This window comes from Adiantum capillus-veneris, chromosome 30 (assembly GCF_014529385.1).
Source record: "Adiantum capillus-veneris isolate H3 chromosome 30, ASM1452938v2, whole genome shotgun sequence".
Classification (NCBI taxonomy): domain Eukaryota; kingdom Viridiplantae; phylum Streptophyta; class Polypodiopsida; order Polypodiales; family Pteridaceae; genus Adiantum; species Adiantum capillus-veneris.
Genome location: NC_140960.1, coordinates 98,138,964 through 98,163,933, shown reverse-complemented (window position 1 = coordinate 98,163,933; position 24,970 = coordinate 98,138,964). Strand labels below are relative to the sequence as shown.

General features: G+C 41.6%; 1 protein-coding gene across 1 annotated transcript; it reads left to right on the top strand.

The window, feature by feature from the left end:
- Positions 1-8,727: 8,727 nt before the first annotated feature.
- On the top strand, positions 8,728-9,888 carry LOC147418483 (uncharacterized). The gene is made up of 2 exons (XM_086506675.1): positions 8,728-9,040; positions 9,137-9,888. Exons 1-2 carry the CDS (start codon positions 8,755-8,757, stop codon positions 9,817-9,819), a joined length of 969 nt encoding a protein of 322 aa, XP_086362801.1. The 5' UTR covers positions 8,728-8,754; the 3' UTR covers positions 9,820-9,888.
- Positions 9,889-24,970: the final 15,082 nt, after the last annotated feature.

The window sequence follows — 24,970 nt, the reverse complement described above, 5'->3', positions numbered from 1 at the left end:
ATATTAAAAAACATAAGAAAACGAGTGAAAACGGACGTCTGAAAAAGGTAAGCGGTTAATCTTCAAAATTATTCGTCGACGCTTGAAGGGTGCCAAAGGCACATGCATCTGTGCTCTAGTCGTGTGCTAGAGACGGAGCAACTAGAGAGAATTTTGACTTACGCGAGTTCTTATTATCCATCTACTTTAGGTTCCGGGCCCTCGGGGGGGACCCAAGGCAGTACAAACCAAGACCCGAATATAGCGGGTAGTGACTCTTCCTCTGACTACAACGTCATGGAGGGTTTCCCAATGCCTAATCCCAATAGCTCAAGCCAAGACATGCATGCCATGGGTCCACGGTTCGGGCCGAGCGTGCTTAGCCGCTTGAAGGAAACCTTTAGTAGAGCCACTCGCTCCGAACATGGAGTTAATGATGTAAATGAGGGGGGTGGGGAAGTAAATTCTCCATTCATGACCAACGTAGACCCTATGCCCTTAGAGAATGTGCACGTGAATACTTCATTCACTGCACCTCCTGACTCCTTAGAGTTATTCCCCTCCGAGGTCATATTACCCGATGGTAGAAGCCTTGCCGAAGTGCAAGAGGTTGAGCGATATATCCTTGCAGCAAGGGAAAAGGAAATTGAGAGCTTATGCAAGGCAGAGCAACGAAGAGAGTCATGGGGCCTAGGAGGGCCTCTTTATTTGCCACGGCTTCAAAAATGGGATTAGGGAATGAGCAAATGGGTAGCTACCATGTGGACTAAAATGGTAGATGTGGCAGGGCTTAAATGTGAATAGCCAAACTTGTAGGGCCTAGGGGGAGATGGGAACAAATCTTTATTAAAAATAATGAAAAAAATTCTTATGTAGAAAACTTGAACCTTTTCCAAAAAGCTGGGATAAAACCATTTTTTTCTCTCTCATTGGTTCTCATAGAATGGATTAGACATGGATCAACTACCGTCATTTCAACATGATAAGGATGCGTCTAGTGTTTTTTTGGGGGGGCAAACGCTAAGCTCTTTGCTCAATTGTTTGGCGATAAACTATAAGATTTTGAGCATAATTGTCAAATTTTTGTCAAGGTTTCTAATACAATTAGAAACAAAATTACCTTCTCAAATACTTTTCAATTCAAAATAATTAATAAGTCGTAGTATAATTTTCATTTAGAAGAGGTAATTTTCTAAATTTTAACATAATTTTTCTAATTTACGATATATTTTCTAGAGAAAGAAATACAAATTTGGCTATAAAAGTTTATACATCTTACCTAATGCTCATAGTTTTGGCAATAATATGTTAAATTTTACTCCTAGTTATAGCCAAAACCCTAGGGTGCAAATTGTGTTTTTTTCCAAATTAGCAATATTGCCAAAAAAAAATTACATTGGATACGTCCCATATCCGTCTCTCTCATAATGAGAGAGACAAAGTATTGAGGAAGGAAATATGGCAGCTCTATACACAATGTCGTGCTGTGACACGTACATAGTGGGAACGAATGCTACAAGATCTATTTTGTAACTTTTTAGATACATAAGTATATTTCCTATAATGTCCATATGCATATCTAAGTATAATAATAAGCTTTCTATCTCATCATATTATTTATCACAAGGGTAACATATTCTTACTTTACCATTAGAAAGTACTATGTGAAAAAGTGTCAATAGCTCCGCCTCTTTAACTTGGGTCAAAAAGCATTGATTTTTTATTTCTACTATCTCATTATTATCTCACCCCTAGCTAAAAGAGAACTTGTTAAGGGAATTAAAGATGGGCATGGGACAAACTGGGAAGAACTCAAAGTAGCTTTAAAGGAGGAATATTTCATGGAGGACTCTAAGAGAGTGACCAAAAGGACATTCTTAGAATGGGTACTCAAGCCAAAGCAAGGACTATCAATAACGGAGCTACTTAGGGAATTTGAGCGACGCTATGCACAACTCATCACGACAGAAAAGGCCACACTAGATGCACAAAAGACAGATCTTTTCTTACAAGCTACAGGTAAAGAGTTTCAAGAAAATTTGGAGCTTCTTTCTTCAAGATAAAGATGCTGAGAAAGGAAAGACCGACTAGAATGAGGTTGAAGGTGCTGTCTCATTGCTTGCCAAATGACAAAGAAGACGGGACAAGATGGTAGTAAACACTACAAGTCCTTCTACCTCAACTTCTGACAAAATGGTAAAGCCTACTTTTATCGCTCCTAAGTTTGACGAGTCCATGCTAGATGAGCTTGTGAAGGGAATGCATGACTTGAAGGTGAAGCTTGCAAAGCTTGAAGAAAAAGGCGAACCATCAAGGCCAGTTCCTAGGCAAAGACAGCAACCCAAAGAAGGGTTTGTTAATCGATGTATTTGGTGTGATAGTACAAACCATGTAAGAAGGGATTGTGATAGTTTTAGCAATGCCTTGACAAAAGATGTTATCTTTTTTAAGGATGGTAAAATCCACTTAAGAGACACGGGTCTACGCTTGAGAACTAACTTTGGGAATGGGGGAATGCAAACCTTAGTTGAAGATATGGCAACTAACCATGCCACCTCTTCAGTTGAAGCATCAACTTATGGAGTAAAAATTGAGCCTCTTGGTGATGAAGAGGTGAGTGACCACCATGGTCGACTTTGGCCAAATGTCATTCAATTAACTAAAAAGGGAAGTCTTACAAAAGAGACTCTACATGAAGTAGGTGATTTCATACGTCTATAAACAAGGTGGAGTGATCCACTAGATTCAATGTCTGTCCATTCCTACATTACAAACTACCAAATCCATGAAACTATTGTAGAAGAAAAGCGTAGGTGTGAAAATGGTGATGAAGGGCCTTCAAAAAGAGCTACAAGAAGTGGAGGAAGGAATGATATAGCACCTTTGCAAACACCATCAACAGAGGAGGCACCTTCACCAGAAGTGACCACGGAGGAATCTACAAAATGGAAGAAACAGGAGCCAACAAAAGGTAAGCCAAAAGGACCAGCCTAAAAACTACAATCTAACATTGAACTTGCTACAAACCTGAAGAAATTTTTGTTACCATATACATGTGGTAGTGATGTGTGTGAACACACTAGGACCGCCAGGGCATTTTTTCCCTCTTTAGGAGGTTTTTTCCCCCAAGCATTGTATATACGCCCATCACTCTAGGGCTATCTATCTTTTCATTGCACACTAAGAAACACACCCTCTATTGTGTGCCTTGAGCTTCCTTCGTCTTCTCCAAGTTGTGTGCGTTTCTCTACAACCTTAATTCCAACAATTGGTATCAGAGCAGGTTCCGTCCTCCCGGGCTTAGTCGCCAGCTGCTCCAGCATACGCTTGATCACTTCTCTGATTTCAGTGAGCTTTATCAAGCATTCGTAGGTCAAAAAAAAATTTGGGTGAGCTCTTAGAGTTCAGTCTGCTCAATTTTTGATTTGGGCTCATTTCCGCCTCCGTTTCCACTACAAACACTACTGCACAGGCTATTTCGTCATTTTGTGCAAAATTTTTGTCAGTGTTGTTTTTTGCATAACAAGTGCCTCATAGTCTTCTACAGTTTGTGCTATATAGCACGTGTTGTTCCCTCTCCATTTCTCCTATTTTCGAGCAGTTTTCACATCAGGTGCAGCATTTACCATGGCTGACAACAACACAGATGTGTTCAAGATGTTTGCTACTGAGGACAGGTTGGATGGGGACAACTACCCTATGTGGACTTATATGATGCAACATGTTCTTGTGTCAAAGGAAATCTGGAACATTGTGCAGGGCATTGATGTACGTCCTGGTTCTGAGGATGTAGGCGATATTGAGGATGTTGCAGCTCTTGCTGCACAAGGATTGCTGCTATTAGAGTTTTTTTGCCTACGCCAAAACAAGCTCATTGGGATATAAAGGATGCACAGGCTCATGCATTGATTGCATTGTCTGTGAAGTGCACCATTGTTCCTTACATTCGTTCATCAAAATCTGCAAAACAGGCTTGGGATATTCTAGCAGGTCTTGATGCGAGCCACAATGAGGCTAAAATTTCTTTGCTGCATAAAGAGCTGGAGTCGAAGATTATGCATGAGGAAGATGATATGGACACTTTCCTTGCTGGTGTCAAGGATATCAATGAGCAAGTTATTTATGCAGGTGAAGTCATTTCAGAGAGTTCCCTTGTGCAGACTGTTCTTGATGCCTTACCAGATTCCTACCAGACTTTCGCTAGTACCTGGAGACTGATGACCCAAGTAAATCCTGAAGTTGTCAAGTTTGATGTCTTATGCACATTGTTGTTGCAAGAGTCACTTTCGAGAAAAAACAGAACTAGGAAGCGTGCAGTTGAACACGCTTTTATTGTTTCTCAAAGAAAGGGTGGTAACGGCAATGCGGCCACTTCTTATGGTTCTATTGTGACGAGTGGCAAAACTTCTATTCCTGATGCTTCTGCTCGCAATAATTTGTCTGGAAATTCTAGTGATAAGGGAAAAAAGAAGATGCGTTGCCATTATTGTAAAGCTAATGATCACTTGATCAAGTCGTGTCCTAAGTTGAAGGCCAAAGAGGCTAAGAAGAAACAGGGTGGTTCCACTACAAATGCAGCCATTGTTGAGTCTTTTGTGAAAGGAGATTGTGTTGCTGATGTTGATGTAGAATGGGCTTTTAGCGCAGAGTGCACTTACAATCCTGTTGTCCATGATGCATGCTTGTCAGTTGCTGCAGATTCACATGTGTGGTATTTTGACAGTGGTGCTACAAAGCACATTACCTCACATCGTGAATTGTTTACCTCTCTCGAGTCTGTCCCTCATGGGAATTCAATCACTTGTGCCAACAATGCCTCTTATCCGGTTCAAGGAGTTGGGAATATTGTGCTTACTACTGCAAATGGCAGTTCCTTCACACTTGTTAATGCACTTTATGTACCTGGGATCAAGAAGAATCTCTTGTATGTATCCACACTTGCTAGACTTGGACTTGTAGTCAAATTTGTGGATGACAGATGTACAGTTCATGATCTCAGTTTTGGTGATGAAATTGTTGCATCTGGCCTTTTGTACCGTGGGCTGTACAAGCTCACTTTGTATGACAAGTGTGGACAAAATTTTGCAAATGTTGTTGCAGATTCAAGGGCTATTTCAGATGCAAAACATTGGCATGCACGTTTTGGTCATTTGAATTTTTCCAGTTTGCTTCGTTTGCATAAATCTGATATGGTTGCTTCTTTGCCGCCTCTTGAAGCACCTGTAAAACATGTTTGTGAAGGCTGTATTTTGGGTAAGATGCAGCATTCTAAGTTTCCAAAGGATGGTTCAGTTCGGGCCACAGGTTGTAGCTTGTGCATAGTGATGTTTGTGGGCCCATGCAAACTCCGTCCTTGGGCAATTACCTTTACTTTGTGACTTTCATTGATGATTACTCCAGGCATGCATGGGTTTTTCCACTTAAAGCAAAGTCCGAAGTTTTTATGTGCTCCAAACAATTTCTGGCTATGGCTGAAAATGTCACGTAATGTACTATGGACACCCTCCATTCCAATCGAGGGGGACAGTATATGTCTCATGAATTCAATGCATTTCTGGCTGGGTGAAAGCATGGTTTGGTGGTACAAAAAAAGGACCTATTTTGCTTCTACCTGGTTGGTACTTCTACATATGTCCACACTTTGGAGGGAACCTTTTTTTTCATCTATGTTAAAGAATGGTAGGAGGGAAATTTGTATGATTTAAACTTTCCGTGAAAGAAAACGTGGGTGGGGCAATAAGTAATGGGAGTGGTGTTTTGAAACCGTGCCAAAAGTCCCATCACAGACTGCGTTTGTGAGTGGCGCAGTTTCTCAACACATTTTTCAGCTTCCGCCTTGCTCTCTTACTACATCGCCTTCTGCAAACCACTACAGTTGCTGGTAACAAGCTCCCCGGCTACTCACAATCAGGAAGATGAGGACGCCAACGAGGAAATCAGCAGCCAAAGCGTCACTGGACAATGGGAAAAAGAAGAAGAGGACAATGGATGCAAAATCCCCTCGGAACATCAACACCCCAAATACGAGGGCTAGCAAGGGGGCCTCCTTTGTGGAGAGGGAGAAACCTGCTGCGTCCATGGAGACTTCGTTTAAGCCTGGGCCTCTTTTTGCCGATGATGAGACTCCACGGTCATCTACAACATCTAAAGGTAGGTGCTATGAGAGTTGTGCGTTTTCTGGTGATTTACCATTTTCTTTTCCATGCATGCAAGCTTCTGCATGTCTTTTATCTGATGAGGTCTGCATTTTCTTTTTTTGCATGCAGCAAGTACATGTGCATGTTTGGGATCTTCTTAGGAATTTAGGGTTTAGGAAAGTTACAAAGTTACATGTATAAGCTGCTCTTTTGATTGCTAACTTGCATGCATGCAAGTGAAAAAATTAGTATATGTTGTGCATGAGCATAGCACAAAGTTGAAGCTCAGTAGGGATGTCAGCATAACCAAACTTGGTTAGTACCAAATTTGGTACTAACCAGTACCAAATTTGATACTAACCACAACCAAAATTGGCTTTGTACACAACTGAATTTTTCAATTGTCACCTGAATGACATACATTCATTTCATTCCATGTGTTTTGTTTTCCACAACTGAAATGAGGCATATAATGAGGGCATGTCTTTACTTGCGTGTTGTTTCCACATCGCAGGAAAAAACAAGATGGAGGATTACCCTATCTTGACAAAGTTTTGCTATATAGCACAAGAGCTTCATGATGAGTATGGTTTGAGCATGGAGGGGGTGCTGCCAAAGGATCTTACAGAAGATGACATCCCCGATGACCAGTGGCTCACTGTATTCAGACATTCCAGCCAGAAGAAGACAAAGATTTACTTAAATCACGTGCAGCCACGGCTTCAGGATGAATGCAGGTTTCTGTTCCATAAGGTGTACCAAGCCCCACCATCATGTGGGGAGATCACTACAAAATTTGCGCGTTGTTTTGCATATGAGAAGTGTCATGCAGCCACAAAGGACCCTGCGGGCCATAGGGTTGCATGGGGCAGGTTTGGTGAGAGTGTACTCAACATGTGTTCCTCCCGACCAGGAGGCTTGGAAAAGAAGGTTGAGAATTGGCGAAAGGCAAACGGTGCGTCCCAAGGAGGCCACCCGTCAAATACCAAGAAGCCCCAACTTACGCCAGTCGGTAGTATGCCCCCTACACAGAAAGTCCCCCCACAGCATCATGAGGAGAAGACACCTGATTATATTGCGGACCTTGAAGCTATGGTTGGGAGAGTCCCTCGGACAGCTGAAAGAGCTGACAATGTCTCTGAAGCAGAAGAAGGAACACTCTTGAGGGCAGAGGGTTCCAATAAACTTGTCAAGCAGATTATGGACGACATCAAGGAATATGAGACCCAACTGGAAACACTGAGAGAGGCCAACACTAGCGATGACGTAGAAATCAATGTGATAGAAGCTGATTTGGCTGCCAGTCGAAGGATGCTACGTCGATACGGAATCAGTGAAGATACGTCATTGCTCGACAAGGAGATTCTAGAGCAACAGGTGCTGGTAGTTTTGGGAGTTTTTGGTAGAACTGTTTATGCTTGGTTTGGTTGGATTGGTAGTGTTAGGTACCTTTGGTAGAACTGTTAATGCTTGGTTTGGTGGGATTGGTAGTGTTAGGTACCTTTGATAGAACTATTTATGCTTGGTTTGGTGGGATTGGTAGTATTAGGTACTCATGGTAGAACTGTTTTTATTCTAGGTAGTTTATGGTTTCCTTCTGTCTTATGGTTTGGTATTTCTGTTACTATGAAGAAGTTTTGGTACTTTAAGGTACTTTCTGAAAGTGCTGCAAAAGGTGTATGGTAGTTTTATTCTGATAGCTTTGGTAGTTTTGCTAGTTTTGGTACTTTTAGGTACTATTTGAAAGTGCTACAAAAGTGTAATTGGTAGTTTGATTTTGGTAATTTTGGTAGTTTTGGTAGTTTTTGAAAGTGCTGCAAAAAGTTTTTCTTTGGTAGTTTTGGTTGTTTGGTACTATTTGAAAGTTTGATTTTGGGAGTTTTGGTACTTTTGGTTTTTTTAGGTACTATTTGAAAGTGCTGCAAAAAGTGGCTTCTGTAGTTTGATTTGGTAGTTTTTGTAGTTTTGGTACTTTTAGGTACTATTTGAAAGTGCTGCAAAAAGTGGGTTTGGTAGTTCAATTTTGGTAGTTTTGGTAGTTTTGGTACTTTTAGGTACTATTTGAAAGTGCTGCAAAAAGCTTGTTTGGTAGTTTGATTTTGGTAGTTTTGGGTACTTTTAGGTACTATTTGAAAGTGCTGCAAAAAGCTTCTTTGGTAGTTTGATTTTGGTAGTTTTGGGTACTTTTAGGTACTATTTGAGAGTGATGCAAAAAGCTTGTTTGGTAGTTTGATTTTGGTAGTTTTGGTACTTTTAGGTACTATTTGAAAGTGCTTCAAAAAGTGGCTTTTGGTAGTTTGATTTTGGTAGTTTTGGTACTTTTAGGTACTATTTGAAAGTGCTGCAAAAAGTGGCTTTTGGTAGTTTTGATAAGGTTTGGGTAGTTTAGTTCTGCATTGAGGGTATTTATATGTTTTTGGTACTATATGATTCCCGAGTTTGGTAGTTTTTGGTAGTTTTGGTGGTTTTGGTAGTTTGGGTTCTGTTTCGTAGTACAGTGCTTAGAAGTACCAGTCTCGGTATGACTTCTTGGTAGTTTTTGAAACTAATTGGGACCGCTGGTTGTCAACAGGCTGAGTATGACACTCTGGAGAAAAAATGGAAGGAAGGTCAAGAGCATACCCTATTTGTGAAGGAGATGTTGTCTGATATCAGGCTTGGGAAGAGGTTCCTGCTATATCCTAGGCCCCAGGTTAATGATTCGGTAAATGTGATCCCGGTGTTTGGTATGTGTGTTGCATGCGGTGAGCCCTTGGAGTGCGCACATGTAGTCGAAACCTTCATGCTAGAGTGCCGACACCAGTATCATCTCTTGTGCTTCAGTGCTCTATTACAAAGCAGGGATCAGTGTGTCAAGCCGGGTTGTAATATGGTAATCTCTGATTTGGCAAAGTCCTGGGCCAGTGGGCTTCAAGTTGTCAAGAGTAAGTATGTGTGCATTTTTGAATACATATGCGCACTTGCAACTCAGTGAGGTTTTCATACAAGTTAGTATGTGTTGTCTTTCTTTGTGTTTGTAGAGGAGCAGGATGCTGCAGTTGCTGACCAGCACGCCACAAAGTCGGCTGCAAGTCGAATATGGGACGTGGATGAGGTGACAAGGGAGATATCATATGTTCTCCACGATCTAAAGCAAGGTAATTCTGTAGGGAAAGACAATGTGACGGGACAAAGATGTGAGGCAACAGGTGACAGCGAAAGTAAAAGTGAGGAGGAGGCCAGAGATGATAAAAACACAGGTGACAGCGAAAGGAAAATTGAGGAGGAGGCCAGAGATGGTAAAAAGACCAAGGACAAGGAGGAAGGTAAAGTCCCTGTTGTTATGGAGCTGGATGCGGAGGAAAGCCAGGATGCTGCCAACACAAAGCTCGATGAAGCAACGGCCAAGAAGGGAGAGGAAGAACCCACAAAGGGGGGTGTTGGGGAGGGGGTGGAAACCACAAAGGGGAGTGAAGGGGAGGGCAAAGAGGGGTCGGAAGGCAAAAAAGATCGGAGGGAGGCCGAGGATGAGCAGGAAGAAGTACTTGCGAACGATACTGTTGTGGACAGCACCGACGGGGGCGTTGACTCTACTGCTGCCGATGCTGTTTCGAAGCGGAGAGGTGATTCCCCTAATTCCGTGATCCTGCAGGAACTTTTCTGTTTGCAGAGAAAGAAGCGCAATCGCACCCGTGATCAATTATCCCGTGCATGCAAACTGTAGCCAGTGAGAATCTATTGTATTCCGCACTTTGTGCGTTTTAGTGACTGAGTCAACTTGATTTTTTGGCCCTGAGCTTTATCTTTTCTCTCTATCTAGTTCTGTGTTGGTATGTTACCTTTCGTTACATTACTGTTTCAGTTGTCCTCACTATATGTGCATTACAGTACCCAATTTGGTACTTTTTGGTACTGTTGAACTTGGGTGCACGTCTGTCCACTATTACAGTACCAATTTGGTACTTCTTGAACTTGCGATTTCGGATAGTCCTTATCACTTGTGCAATACAGTACCAAATTTGGTAGTTTTTGGACCAGTTTTCTGTTTTAGATATGATGTTTGCACTGTGTATTTGTCCCCACTCATTATGTTTGTTGGTGTTGTAGTAAGTTGGTGGCTAGACGAGGCACCGGCAAGCACATTGTTGCAGCCTGATGTGGCTGCTAGACGATTGTGCTTGATCTTAATGGCGTGCTACTAACCAGCTGAAGCGAAATCCCTGAGGAACTTGAGTGCCTGCCAAAGGAGCACACGCCACAGGTATTCCATCTCGGAGGGAATGTAATTTGTCTTGTAAGGCCGGATGCGGAGCAGTTCATCCTACGGCTTAAACAGAAAGCCAACCTAGTGTTGTGGTCCTGCTGTAGAAGGGAAAAACTGCTACACATGGTGAATGCGTGCTTCCCAAACCATAGAAGGCAAAAATATTTTGCAGGTAAAGCATGCGTGCTTTGAATGTTGCAGGACATAAGTTACTCATACCTCTTAACCTTGTTTTTTGGCATTAGCAGATATTGTCTCCCAAGAGGACTGTGAAATATGGCGGGCCCGTATGTCGGAGGTGCAGGTTGTGCCCAAACACGTGGGCGATAAGCCCATTTTCCTGAAGAAGCTACGGACGCTGTGGGCAAGGCACCCGAAGTACGATGCCAGCAACACTATTCTTGTAGATGATTGTAGATACAAGCCTCTTAAAAATGACTATGAAAACTGTATGGCAATCCGATCATACGATCCCATGGTAGTAGGAACCGATTACCCATTTTACTTGCTGGATTTTGTTTTTCCTTGGTTGCTCGGGTGGATAAGGGATCGGTACCCAACAGCGTACACTCGCAAAAACCCAGTCTTTGACACTGAAGACGATATTTCTGGGTACATTACTGATTACTTCATACAAATGGAGGGGTACTCCTATAAATTTGATCCCCCGAGGTAGCAGATTGCCATAATCATGTAAATAGTGGAATTTTGTAACCCGATACTATACATAATGGAAAACCACTTCTCTTGTTCAGACTGTCTTGGTATCTTGATCTCTATTGTTGAAACCCCTGACTAATTTTGTTGAAACCTCTTGGAGCTAACCAGGTTGACCAACATTTTAATTTTTGAGGCAGATAGCATATATGTTTGGCATACCTTTCATGTTATCAACGTAGTTCTAGACATTGCTCAAGGTGGTCGTATCAAATACGAATAGACAAACTGAAAAATACCAAGAAATAAAGTAAACCATAAGTGATACAGCAAGTTCAGGGAGTACCAAATTGTACCAAATTTGGTACTGTAATAGTGGACAGGAGTGCACCCAAGTTCAACACAGTACCAAATTTTGTACTGCAATAGTGGACCGACGTGCACCCAAGTTCAACAGTACCAAAAAGTAGAGATATAGTGAGGACAATTGAAACAGTAATGTAATGAAAGGTAACATACCAACACAGAACCAGATAGAGAAATAAAGTAAACCATAAGTGATACAGCAAGTTCAAGCAGTTCCAATTTGGTACTGTAATAGTGGACAGACGTGCACCCAAGTTCAATAGTACCAAACAGTACCAAATTTGGTACTGTAATAGTGGACAGAGAAGCACCCAAGTTCAACAGTACCAAAATGTACCAAATGCACATATAGTGAGTACAACTGAAACAGTAATGTAATGAAAGGTAACATACCAACACAGAACTAGATAGAGAGAACAGATAAAGCTCAGGGCCAAAAAATCAAGTTGACTCAGTCACTAAAAAGCACATAGTGCGGAATACACTTGGTACTGTTGACTACCACATTTGGTACTATTGACTACCGGATTCAGTTGTTCAATCAGGGCTTCTCATTGCCCTCAAGTAACATGGACGCACCTTCGTCACTCTCATCATCATGATATGGCATGCTATTGTATATCCTCTCATATACTTCAGTAGACAACTTGTATTGTAAAATTTGACCTAGGGATCCTGCAATAGGCTCCATCGGGAAACGTATGGCCCTAACAAGATGTGAGTAGATCATTGCCGGAGATGTGTGGTCCAATAGCCGGTATGTATCAGCTTTTCCTTCAACTTGGCCATAAAAAAAGCCTTCAACAACCTTCCCTCCTCTAACAATTTTGTTATGCCACTTATCCTTTTGTGCTTTCACCGTTTGGTACAACACTTCTGTGCATTTGATAATGTAGAAGCCCTCGTTTGCCTCAGCTGCTTTTACTGCAAAATTATCCCCTATGGACAGCATGCCACTTAACATTTCAGGGCATCCTTCATATAGTGGTAGGTTGGACACTTGGCTCATCGAAATCGATGTTGAATCTCCACCCTCCTCCTCGTCATCTGATTCGTCATCCCTAATTGTATCCCTGGACTCTGGCAAGGGTTTGATGCAAACATATTTCCATTCGAGTCAATGTGCATTCTGTTCCTACATCTTCTCCACAACCCACGCATACACGGATCACAAAATCATGAAAGTGATCAAAAGCGTATGGCGGTGCGGTTGTCCTGTGAATAGCCATCAGCACAATGAAATGAGCGGGATCCAACAATGCGCTCACAGTCCCATTGCAGATTGCGCTGCACTTCATTCGCGCCAATAAGCCAAAAGACTCTTTGCGTATTACACCTCTGAGACTGTTCTCTTGGCTGAAAAGTTGCTTTCAAAAAGTTGACAACATCGACTGCACACTTCATACGCCAACCATCTAGTTTCAATTCCTCATGCATCAAAGCTCTCTTGATGACTGCCCCTGCCCCATCATGTTCACCTCTTCCATGGCCGGATGCAGAGAAGTTATGCATCATGTGCAAGCCTGTCATTTGATAGTACCTAGCCACAAAATAGTAAGGTCTACGGGCCTTGAATTGTGAAGCAGCACCATCTGACCAAACCCAATGTTGTTGCAGAGAATGTCCTCGAACTTTCAGCCACTTGTCATGCAGCAAGAAACAATGTTGTACAAACAATGTGTCATGTTGCTTGTCATCCGATATGTAGAAGTGTAGCGTCTTCTGTGTACCACCTGCTGCATTTCTTAAATAAGTGATGTGCACAAGTATTGTGACTTGGGTAGACCACCAATGCATTGACTGAATTTCATTCTGAACTTTAAAGGAATAATTCTCCGCAAAGTCAATAATAGATACTACAACGTTGCTAGGAAAATTCAGCAAACAGTCCTTGAATTGTTGGGCTTGCCAGCGGAAGACAAAGTTGTGCCTGATGAAGCCTATCAGATGGGCTGAAAATAGGCTAAGAAAAGTCCCACTTTTCATCCGTTGCACAATCAAGTCCTTTCTCTTCTTCTCACTCCCACCTTCGTGAACCTGTCCTGTTCCAACCTCCATGAAAACCTTCATAGACACCTCCTTGCTATCCTCTGCTATCTCATCAGGACAAAATGTCAACCTCCGTACTCCACATTGTGAGCAGTCCCCCATCAAGCATTTCTTTGCATGGTATTCACAATTTGGAGGCTTTGGGCACATGATGGATTCCCACATAACGGTGATGTGCTGACACACTGCTTGGTTTGCAAAACACGTTCCTCTCTCATCACCTCTGCAACAAACGGAGCAAGTGCAAAGGTGACCTTTCCCGTGGTGCCCGAACTTGTTCTGCCGCATTTGATTAAGGGCCTCTTTGAAATAGAGCATCTGCACATGAACCACATAGCAGCAAGTATTTCTGTCCTTCAACTTCCGTACAAAGTATGGCTTCAATGCCTCGAAGCATCTAAGAGACACTACCACTGTTGGGTGAGCCTTCTTGAATCTTTGGTACAGCTCAACCTATGGCACAAAAACAAAACGATTCAGAAAAAAACCAACATCATGGTACTGGTAAAATTTCACTACTGCAGTAGTGCCAAAACTGGCTTTCAACAGTTCCAAATATGGTACTATAATAGTGGACAGACATGCACCCAAGTTCAAAAGTACCCAAAAGTACCAAATTTGGTAGTGTAATAGTGAACAGACGTGCACCCAAGTTCAACACTACCAAAAAGTTCCAAATATGGTACCGTAGATTTGGTACTGTCGGTAGGCTTTGGTACTCTATAGATATTATTTGGTACTCTACATATAGGCTTTGGTGCTATCAAAAATGTGGGGTACCCTGTAAATATACTTTGGTCCTATAGTGGTAGGCTTTGGTACTCTACAGATAGGATCTGGTACTCTTCAGAGAGGATTTGGTACTCTACATATAGTCTTTGGTGGTATCCGATGAGTTTGGTACTCTACATATAGGCTTTGGTACTATCAGAAGTGTGGGGTACCCTGTAAATAGACTTTGGTCCTATAGTGGTAGGCTTTGGTACTCTACATATAGGATCTCGTACTCTTCAGAGAGGATTTGGTACTCTACAGATAGTCTTTGGTGGTATCCGATGAGTTTGGTACTCTGTAAATAGACTTTGGTTCTCTATACATAGGCATTGGTACTGGATAAATAGGTTTTGGTACTCTGTCGAGAGGATTTGAAACTCTATGGATAGGCTTTGGTACTCGATCGCTAGGATTTGGTACTCGATATACCGAATTTGGTACCCTACATATGTGCTTTGGTACTTTATAGATAGCCTTTGGTACTCGATAGACAGTATTTGGTACTCTACATATAGGCTTTGGTACTATCAGAAGTGTGGGGTACCCTGTAAATAGACTTTGGTCCTATAGTGATAGGCTTTGGTACTCTACAGATAGAATTTGGTACTCTACAGAGAATATTTGGTACTCTACAGATAGTCTTTGGTGGTATCCGATGAGTTTGGTACTCTGTAAATAGTTTTTGGTTCTCTATACATAGGCATTGGTACTGGATAAATAGGTATTGGTACTCTATCGAGAGGGTTTGAAACTCTATGGATAGGCTTTGGCACTCGATAGCTAGGATTTTGTACTCGATATACCGGATTTGGTACTCTACAGATCTGCTTTGGTACTCCATACATATGCTTTGGTACTAGATACACCGGATTTGGTACTCTACAGATGTGCTTTGTTACTCCATAGATAGCCTTTGGTACTCGATAGACATGATTTGGTGCTCTACATATAGGCTTTCGTACTATCAGAAGTGTGGGGTACCCTGTAAATAGATCCTGGTCCTATAGTGATAGGATTTGGTACTCTACAGAGAGGCTTTGGTGGTATCCGTTAAGTTTGGTACTCTGTAAATAGACTTTTGGTTCTCTATACATAGGCATTGGTACTGGATAATTAGGTTTTGGTACTCTATAGAGAGGGTTTTAAACTCTATGGATAGGCTTTGGCAGTCGATAGCTAGGATTTGGTACTTTATGGATATTCTTTGGTACTGTAAACACCCTCTGCCGTACAGCAGACTACCAAATTTGGTACTGTCTGGACCAAATAAGCCTTAAGTAGCACCAAACAAGATGTACAATTACTAGAAGTTGTTGGTACCTGAGATTCATCGAGTAGATGTATAGGATGTTTGACGACACTTTTCATTCCAATTCTCATCTTGCATATGTCTTTCTTGTTGGGTGAAACTCTGCTCTCTGATGTCCAAAAGGCATATACCAAATCTCTTGTTTCATTGGTAATAACGGTTCCTTGTGGCAATTGTCTCTCACAAGCACTCAATGGCAACACTTCATTTTCATCTTTATTCTCTAGCCGTGAGCTTGCTGCAGCTATATTCCTTCGATGGATCCCCAAGATACTAGCCATTCTGGATTGGTTTACTGATTGGGAGTTTGTACTATTGTTCAGAATCATTGCCAAAGAGCTTCTCTTTACAAAAAGTTCACTTGCTGAATGAGGGACCTTGATTTGAGTCAAAGTGTTGCGCACACCCGATACAACAATGTCTTCGACTTTGCTGAAATTTGATGGTTGCAGCAAGGAAAATGTTTGGTGGTCCAGGAGTTGCCGGAATATTTCTTTCTGCTCATTCTTTGCAATCCCTACTGTTTGCTTGCGCCAACATCGAGCCACCGCTGCACAAATGTTCTTTCTTGACCTGGCTTCCTGTAATCCAAGAGCAGACGTAGGATGTATTTCCTTGCTTCTCTGTGCGCGTTTCTTTGCAGCCCAATAATCACAAAGAAAAGCTTGATTACCGGCTGGAATACTACTACTAATGGAATTGATGTGCATCTGCTGAACATTGCTTGGGCCACCTTGTACCTCGCCAAAAGAGAGGAACTGTGTGTCACCTTCCATCTCGTCGATAGAGAGGACCTGTGCATCACCTTCTACCTCGTTGAAAGAGAGGTCCTGAGCATCACCTTCTATGTCATCGAAAGAAAGGTTTTGAGCATCACCAAGACAGTAATCTCCTGTGCTACTATCCATTTGCAGAGAGAGAGAGAGAGAGAGAGAGAGAGAGAGAGAGAGAGAGAGAGAGAGAGAGAGAGAGAGAGAGCTCGAACACAGCAGTTCGGTGGCTATGGAGGTGGCAAGGAAGGCGAGAGGGTTCAAAACTGAGAGAGACACACAGGGAGAGGGACGTGCGAGGGAGAGAGAGAGAGAGAGAGAGAGAGAGAGAGAGAGAGAGAGAGAGAGAGAGAGAGAGAGGTGCTGGAGTGAAAGCTCCCAACCGTAACCCCACCCCCGGCCCCGCCGTCACCCCCACCTCTTCTTAGGATTGCATGCTTCTAAAGTTAAAAAAACGTCCACTTAAAAAAGAAGTTTATTTGCCCTCCCCAATTCCAAAAAAATGCCCATGGTTTTTACACACAAGAATCACCAAGCATATGTTGTGTCAAGGACACTACTTTTTGTACCACCAAACCATGCTTTGACCCGGCTAGTCATGGGATAAAACACCAAATGTACAGTGCCTTATACACCTCAGAAAAACGGTGTTGCTGAGAGGAAAAACAGGTCACTTACGGAAATGGCACAATGTATGGTCAAAAGTCAAGCTTTGCCGCATTCTTTTTAGCTTGAGGTCATCATGTGTGCCACTTATGTACATAACAGGTGTCCTACAAAAGCTTTGCAGTCTATTACTCCATATGAAGCATGGCATGATCGAAAGATTTCTATTGAGCACATGCGTGTTTTTGGTTGTTTGGAAGATGCTTTGGTGCCACAAACACAGCGCAGAAAATTGGGTGATAAGGCTGTCAATGTATTTTTGTTGGTTATAGTGCTGAAAGCAAAGGTTACAGGTTATATCATCAGCAACCAAAGCGTATTTTGGTTTCACGGGATGTAGTGTTTGTGGAAGATTCTGTTCAGCTGTCATGTACTAGAGATAGTAATGTAAGCTCACATGACATTTATGACACTTTGTTGCCTCTTTTCAGTGGTGGAAATACGAATGTAATTTCCAATGAGACAAATGTACAGCCTATGGCAGATCATCCTATTACTAAAGCAGATGTACATGATGTACTTGATGAGGAAAGGTCTAAAAATGAGCAGGCTAGAGGTATGCCAAAATGGCTGGTGCACACTTTGCGTGACAGTAAATTGGATGCACCGTTGTCTAGTCGTACTCGTTCAGGCTCTCTCCTTGCATCTTATGAATCAGATTGTTATGCTTTGGCTGTGTCTAGCTTACATGATGTTGAGGAGCCTCTGTCTTTTGATGAAGCATTGAATTCAAAAAATTGGATGGCTGCCATGCAATCAAAATATGATGCACTTATAGAAAATTACACATGGACTTTATGTGATTTGCCTCTTGGCGAAATGGCCATTGGTACGAAGTGGTTTTACAAGTTGAAACGCAAGCCGGATGGTGAGATCGATCGCCATAAGGCTTGACTTGTTGCAAAGGGTTATGCATAGCAAAAAGGGATAGATTATGAAGAGACTTTTTCTCCCACTTGTCATATGACTACTGTGCATTTCTATGTGCATTGGCAGCTCATTTTGGTTGGGATGTACATCAATCAGACATTGTTACTTCTTTCTTGAATGGTGACATATTTGAGGAAGTTTATGTAACACAGCCTCGCGGTTTTGTCATAAAAGGACAAGAGGACAAAGTGTGCAGATGTAAGAAGGCTTTGTATGGGGTTGAAGCAATCTCCTCGTGCTTGGTATGAGAAAGCTGACACTCATTTGGTCAAACGAGGTTTTCGTAACCGTCCAACAGAAAGCACATTGTAAGTAAAGTGTGAGGGTGATGTACTTCTCATTGTGGTTCTTTATGTCGATGATTTACTGATCACTGGACCCAATGAGAGATATATTGCTGAATTTAAGGCTGATTTGAATGCTATTTTCAAGATGAAAGATTTGGGGCTGTTGCATCATTACTTGGGTATACAGTTTAAGCAGTGTGCTCGTGGTATTGCCTTGTGTCAGAAAAGTTACATAGAGAAATTGCTATGTAAGTTTGGACTTGAGGATTGCAAACCTATTGCCACTCCCATGGAAACAGGTTTGAAGTTGAGTCTACATGATGCTGGTGATCCTGCTGATGTCACTCTTTATCAAACTGCCATTGGCTGCCTCATTTATGTATACAACACGAGGCCGGATATTCAGTTTGCAGTCTCACAGGTCAGCAGATTTATGCATAGCCCAGGGTCTAAGCATTCGCAGGCTGTCAAGAGGATTTTCCGCTACCTTAGTGGCACTTTACATCTTGGCTTATTTTATCCCAAGGGGGGATCATTGCCGCCAGACTTATATGCTTTTTCGGACTCAGATTGGGCTAGTTGTTTTTACACGTGAGTGTCCACAAGTTGTTTTTGTTTCATGCTTGGCAGTTCATGTATATCATGGTTGAGCAAGAAGCAACCTATTGTGGCCACTTCGAGTTGTGAGGCTGAGTACAAGGCAGTCTTCACAGCTACGGTTGAGTGTGTATGGCTCAAACGGCTGATTTGGGTGTTGGACAAGACACTGCCAACACTATCTACACTGACAGTCAGAGCACATTGGCAGTTGCGAGGAACCCAATTTTTCATGCTCGCACAAAGCACATTGAGGTGCATTACCACTACATAAGGGAGAGGCTCTCAGCAGGAGAGATCAGCTTGGCTTATGTACCAACAAAGGACAACCTTGCAGATCTTTTCACAAAGGCATTGTCTCTTGAGAAGCTTGAAGCTTTCCACAAAGCTTTGGGCTGACTCCCCTTTGTGGATTGATCATGCCCTCAGGGGATGGCACTTCCCTTTACTCATGTGCCAGCTCTCGTTCACCGCATAACTCCAGGGCGGATTTGTTACCATATACATGTGGTAGTGATGTGTGTGAACACAATAGAACCGCCGGGGCATTTTTCCTCTCTTTAGGAGGTTTTTTCCCCCAAGCATTGTATATACTCCCATCACTCTAGGGCTATCTATCTTTCCATTGCACACTAAGAAACACACTCTCTATTGTGTGCCTTGAGCTTCCTTTGTCTTCTCCAACCTGTGTGAATTTCTCTACAACCCTAATTCCAACAAGTTCTAGAGGAGCGGATTTTGAATAGCAAGGTTGAGTTTACTTTGGGGAGCTTCTTGGCATAGCCAAGCATGAATTCCATATAGAAATTATCGACATCATCAAGAGAAAGAAGAAAACACTTAGAAAGCATATTCGCCCACAAGCTGAAGGCGATACTATGAAGACACAAGGAGTACAGGTGCATGCTAAAGAAGCTAATGGAGCTATGGTGGGATGCTACCAGTCTTCTTGAAATGTAAGACAAGTGAAATTTTTTGATGAGGGGAAGAATCTCAAAGTATCCTTGGAGCCACTATTCTAGAAGCCATTGGGCACAAGCTACTACAGAGACATTGATCAAGGTAGGTGATCTTGAAGAACAATTTGTTGCCCTAATTGACCATGGTTCTGAAATAAATATAATGTCAAAAAGTCTTTATAACAAATGCAAATGGCCAATGGACAGAGAACATTGTTGGATGGTCAAAGTGGCAAACAATTCATCACGTCAATTGTATACAGCATGTCCAAGTGTAAAGGTGACAATAGGTGATGTAAAGGTTGAGCAAAACTTCTTTATACAGGACACATCTTCATATCATCTTATCCTTGGACAACCCTACAGTGTGGGAGCCTGAATGGAAACAAAGATAATGGAAGATGGTTTAGCTTATGCCAGGATACGAAGCAAAGATGGTAAACGTGTTGTTCAATTTCTCACAGTTTGTGTAAACCATGAAAGAAATCATGACAACGTCAGAGATCATCCTCTACCAAAGGTGAGCAAAGAGTTTCATGAACATAGAGAAAAGTATGGATTTTGGCCAAGTACCATTGTAAAGCGGGATTACAGTGGTACAGAAAGAAAACGGGTCTCGCCTAATCCAAAAATAAGTGAAACATTCTCAATGGGCTCCTTGGTAACAAAGAATGGATCAGTCTTTTTTACAAAACTTGAAGATTTGAGGAGATGTGCGAGGCAATATGTACATAATGTACAATTAGGCATGAAAGAGAGTGTGTTGTTAGAGACTACTGAAAATGTTTTGGGTTTGTGCGAGCAAGTTTCTTTTTTATATACTATGGGTGAGCTTGAAGCTATAATAAAGTCAAGTTTGCATTTTAAAAATGAAGTTGTGGAAGTTTGCTCTATGGAAGTATATCAAGTCATAGAAGCCTTTAAAGAAAACCAATGTTTTCATAAAACAGCTGGCCCAAAAGTCCATGTTGAATGTAACATTTAATGGCCTAATAACTTGTATGTAGCGGAAATTAGCATGAACATAGTGGGCATTTCATTAGAATAGATTCCTAATGAGAATTACAAGAGTGCTTGGGTGGAGAGAGCAACAAAAAGCATAACACCTAGTTAGATAGCATCGACAATACTTTCAAAAGAGAGAGAAATTAAGCTAATGACAACAGTTGAGGACCGGATTTGCATGGAGCCAGTCCCCCCTCCAAAAGGCTTTGTATTATGGTTTCTACCATCAAGAGAGACATTGTACAATACAATTCTTTGTGTTCCTTCAAGACTAGCTAGTGCAATGAAGATGAAAGCTTCATGCACTAAGCAAAACACTTAACAAACACAACTTTAATTATCCCCGTTCTCAGACCCAAGACCTCACACACCTTCGAAGATGGTGAGAGCTAGCAGGGTATGAGAGTAGATTGAGAGGAAGAAGGAGTATCTTACGAGAAAGATGTACATCTCCTCACATAATCACTCATATTAGCATAGCTTTAGCTTAGTTATTAGCTTGGTAGAGGAGATGAGCATGCATTGAAGCTTGGCTCTTGGTTGGATTTGCATCCACATGCCAAGAGAGTGTTGATGTAGGCTTCTATCTCACAAGCTTGGAGTAGGTGATGAGATCTCCATTAAAGCTTGGGAAGAGATAGTCTTCTTTGCTTCACACATAGATTGTGTGTGAGTGTGTGTGTGATAATGCCTTGCAAAAATCAGTCCCCCTCTCTCTCTTGGGCGATCCCCCTTGCTATTTGCTCTTCCTGCAGCCTCATTGGCCCTCCCCAAGTCAAGCCAATCACAATTAAGCAGCATAAGTGATAGCCTTCTGACATGTGTCCCCCTTTCCCCTTTTGTGAAAGCTTTAGGTAATTAAATAATTAAACTAAACTCTCATTGGACCCCTTTGCCTCCTGGCCAATAGGAATCAGGCAAGCCATGGGGCTCCTGAATGCTCATTGGACCCCTTGGGAGACTGCCCAATAGTCTTCTAGGAGACTTAATTCTCATTGGTTTCTATTATTAAATGTTTTTAAATTAATTAAACTAGATTTACTCTAGCTTAATTCTCATTGGTCCACTTCAAGGGTCATCCAATAGAAATTGGCACACCTTGTGGGCATCTGGGCTAGGGAGCTGACATGTGTCCCTCATTCCCTTTGTGTAAAGGGAGCCTGTGTGTGTGTGTGTGTGTGGATTTCTCTCTCATCCCCTAGAAGAAGGGCTCGCCCCCTCCCATGTAGGGATGTGCAAAGACTTTTAGGGCACACACAAAGCATCCAATTTTCCCTAGGGTTGACCTTTGGACACAACTTTTGAATTTTGGAACCTTAGCATTTTGGAAGTCTTAATGGGCTGAACCTTAGGATCTTTTTAGCCCATTGTTGCACATGGCTCTTTTGCAGATGGCCCCCCCTTTGGATCCCTACTGTGGCCGGTCTGCTAGCTTAACCAATATTCTAGCTTTTTCTCCCCTGGCACTTTTCCACATTAAATGATCAGTTTAATATGAGAAAATCATTTAGGAGAATTAGCTATTGATTATTATGACATTGAAACTAAATACAAGGGTGTAGCAAAGAAGGTGAAACCAGTAGCTTCACCCTTACCACCCAACAACAGGGAAAAGATTGAGCAAGCTTCTTTGCAACCAAGTTGGAGGAATCCTAAAAATATTGGTCACACCTTCACAAAGGAGTCTTTTCAAGAGTTGAGATTGGTTGCGAGGAATTTCTAACAAAGGAAGAGACAAAGTGCTTCAAAGAAATGCTTTCAAAGCATGGTAAGGCTTTTGCATTTGAGCCACATGAGATGGATGTGTTGATCCATCTATTGTAGCTCCTATGGTAATTTTTACAATACCTCATGTGCCTTGGAATCTGCGGCCTATTCCAGTTCCAAAGGCTCATTTGCCCAAGTTGGTAGAGCTATTGAATGAGAAGATCAAAATGGGAATTTTGGAGCCTTCTTGTGCTCCATACTTAAACAGGGAGCCTTCTTGTTCTTCATACTCAAAATGGTGGTTCACAATCCCAAAGAAGAATGGTGCTCTACGCTTCATCCAATTAGAAATGTAGGTACAGGTCCAATTGTGGATGAGTTTGTAGAAGCATTTGCAAGGAGGGCAATCTACTTGATGGGGGATCTCTACTCAGCTTATGATCAATTCCATCTTGCAATCAAAAGTAGAGACTTGAAAACCATGAGGACACCTTTGGGTTTGGTAAGGATGTGTACCTTGCCACAGGGAGCAACCAACTCGGTTTCACATATGATGAATGGGATGAATAAGGTCTTACGTGACTTTATTCCTCAAATCACAATGCCTTTCATTGATGATTTTCCTATCAAAGGATATGAAGAAAGTGACAAAGAGTGAAGCTTTGGATCTCAGCGGATGTCGGAGGTTTGTGGTAAATCACATATATGATTGTGATAAAATTCTATCTAGGTTGGAGGAAGTGATTTTTTCTTTGTCACGGAAAAAGTCTATGTTTCGTGTCAATGAAGTGCTCATTGTGGGACACATTTGTGGGCCATATGATAGGAAACCTTGTCCAACAAAGGTAGATTTGATCCAAAGAAAGAAAGAAACATGCACTAGCATCACTGAGGTTAGAAGGTTTTTGGGAGCGTGTACACGTCTTTTATGTTATTCGGATTCCACATTATGCACATGTAGCTTATCAATTTGTTAGAAAGAATCAAAAGTTTAAATGGACAGAAGCACATGTAGAAGCCATGAAAAAGCTAAAGGATTTGCTCTAGTGGGCACCAACTTTGAGAAAGGTAGACTATGAGTGTCAAAAGCCAGTAATTGTGATAGTAGACACCAATCCTACAGGAATTGGATGGGCAATAGGGCAAGATGACGAAGAAGGGCACAGGTATGTGGTGAGATTTGGAGCAATGGTACTAAGTGCTTGCCAAAGAAACTATCCACAGATAAAGAGAGAGTTATCGGGTATGTTTATAGCCTTGAAAAATGGGAAAGAGTACCTAATTGGTGCATGTGTGGTAGTATAAACAGATTGTCTACCACTTCTTGGGATGATTACAAGCTGCTCAATGCCAGACATTGCTATGTTGTGGTGGATTGCCTACATTAAGCCCTTAAATCCCAAGTTTAAGTACATTGCAGGTAAAGACAATACAGTGGTAGATACACTATCAAGGGCAAGGTATGAAGATGAGTCACAAATGGTTGATAAGGGAGATGATGTAGACACAAAGTTCTATTATATCTCTCATGTCAAAGGTAACAATGTCTGCATGACTAATCCACTTGAATTGTTCTTGAAAGAGCTCTATGAAGGTGATTGGCTTCTTATTGGAAGCTACTTGAGTACTCTAGCAAAATAGGATGATTGGTCTCAACAAGAATTCAAGAGGATACGTAGGAAATCATATGGCTACTTTTTGAGGGATGGTTACTCTGTGAGTTTCATGAGAGTCTATGGGCTGGACACAAGGGTGTGTGGGCAACCTTCTCCAAGTTTAAATAAAAATACTGGTGGAAAGGTATGTATAAAGATGTATCTCAATTTGTAGAGTCATGTGTAACTTGTCGAATATGTTCAAATGTCCGACATCATGATGTATTGCACCCTACATATCCACTAATCATGCACTATAAATTGGTTGTGGATCTAGTCACAATGCCTTTAGGAATCAGGTAGATGACATACTTAGTTCTTGCAGGAGAGGACCTAACTAACCAAGTTGAAGGGCGAGCATTAAGAGCTAAGAAATAAATATATGGTGAGACTAGTGTGTGGACTATTCATGGATATTAGCTCAATGAGCAGATGGTGTTAGAATAATTAGTACTACATAATAAAAAAAGTTAGGGAAGAATTATGGATATGGAAAAAGATATTGGAATCATATGATATGGTCTCTCTTTTGTATAATTTTTGGTGAAAGAGAAAAAGTATGCAAGTAAATGAGAATTATGTGGACTTTCTCCATATCTCCTTAAAAACCCTCACTTACCTAGCACTGAGCTAGTTGAACCCAAAAAATAAATAAAAATATATTATGGCCCTTTTGTGTATAAGTATTTCATTGTGTAAAGCGATGTCCTGTTGTGACACGTACATAGTGTGAACGAATGCTACAAGATCTATCTTGCAACTTTTTAGTCACATAAGAATATTTCCTATAATGTATTTATGCATATCCAAGTATACAAAAATCTTTCTATCTCAAAATGTTATTTATTGCAAGGGTAACATATTCTTACTTTACCATTAG

Excerpts from the sequence above, each read along its gene's own strand:
- LOC147418483 (XM_086506675.1), top strand. The coding sequence starts at position 8,755 with ATGTTGTCTGATATCAGGCTTGGGAAGAGGTTCCTGCTATATCCTAGG. Across the intron at positions 9,041-9,136 it reads TGGGCTTCAAGTTGTCAAGA|AGGAGCAGGATGCTGCAGTT; the intron begins GTAAGTATGTGT and ends TTGTGTTTGTAG.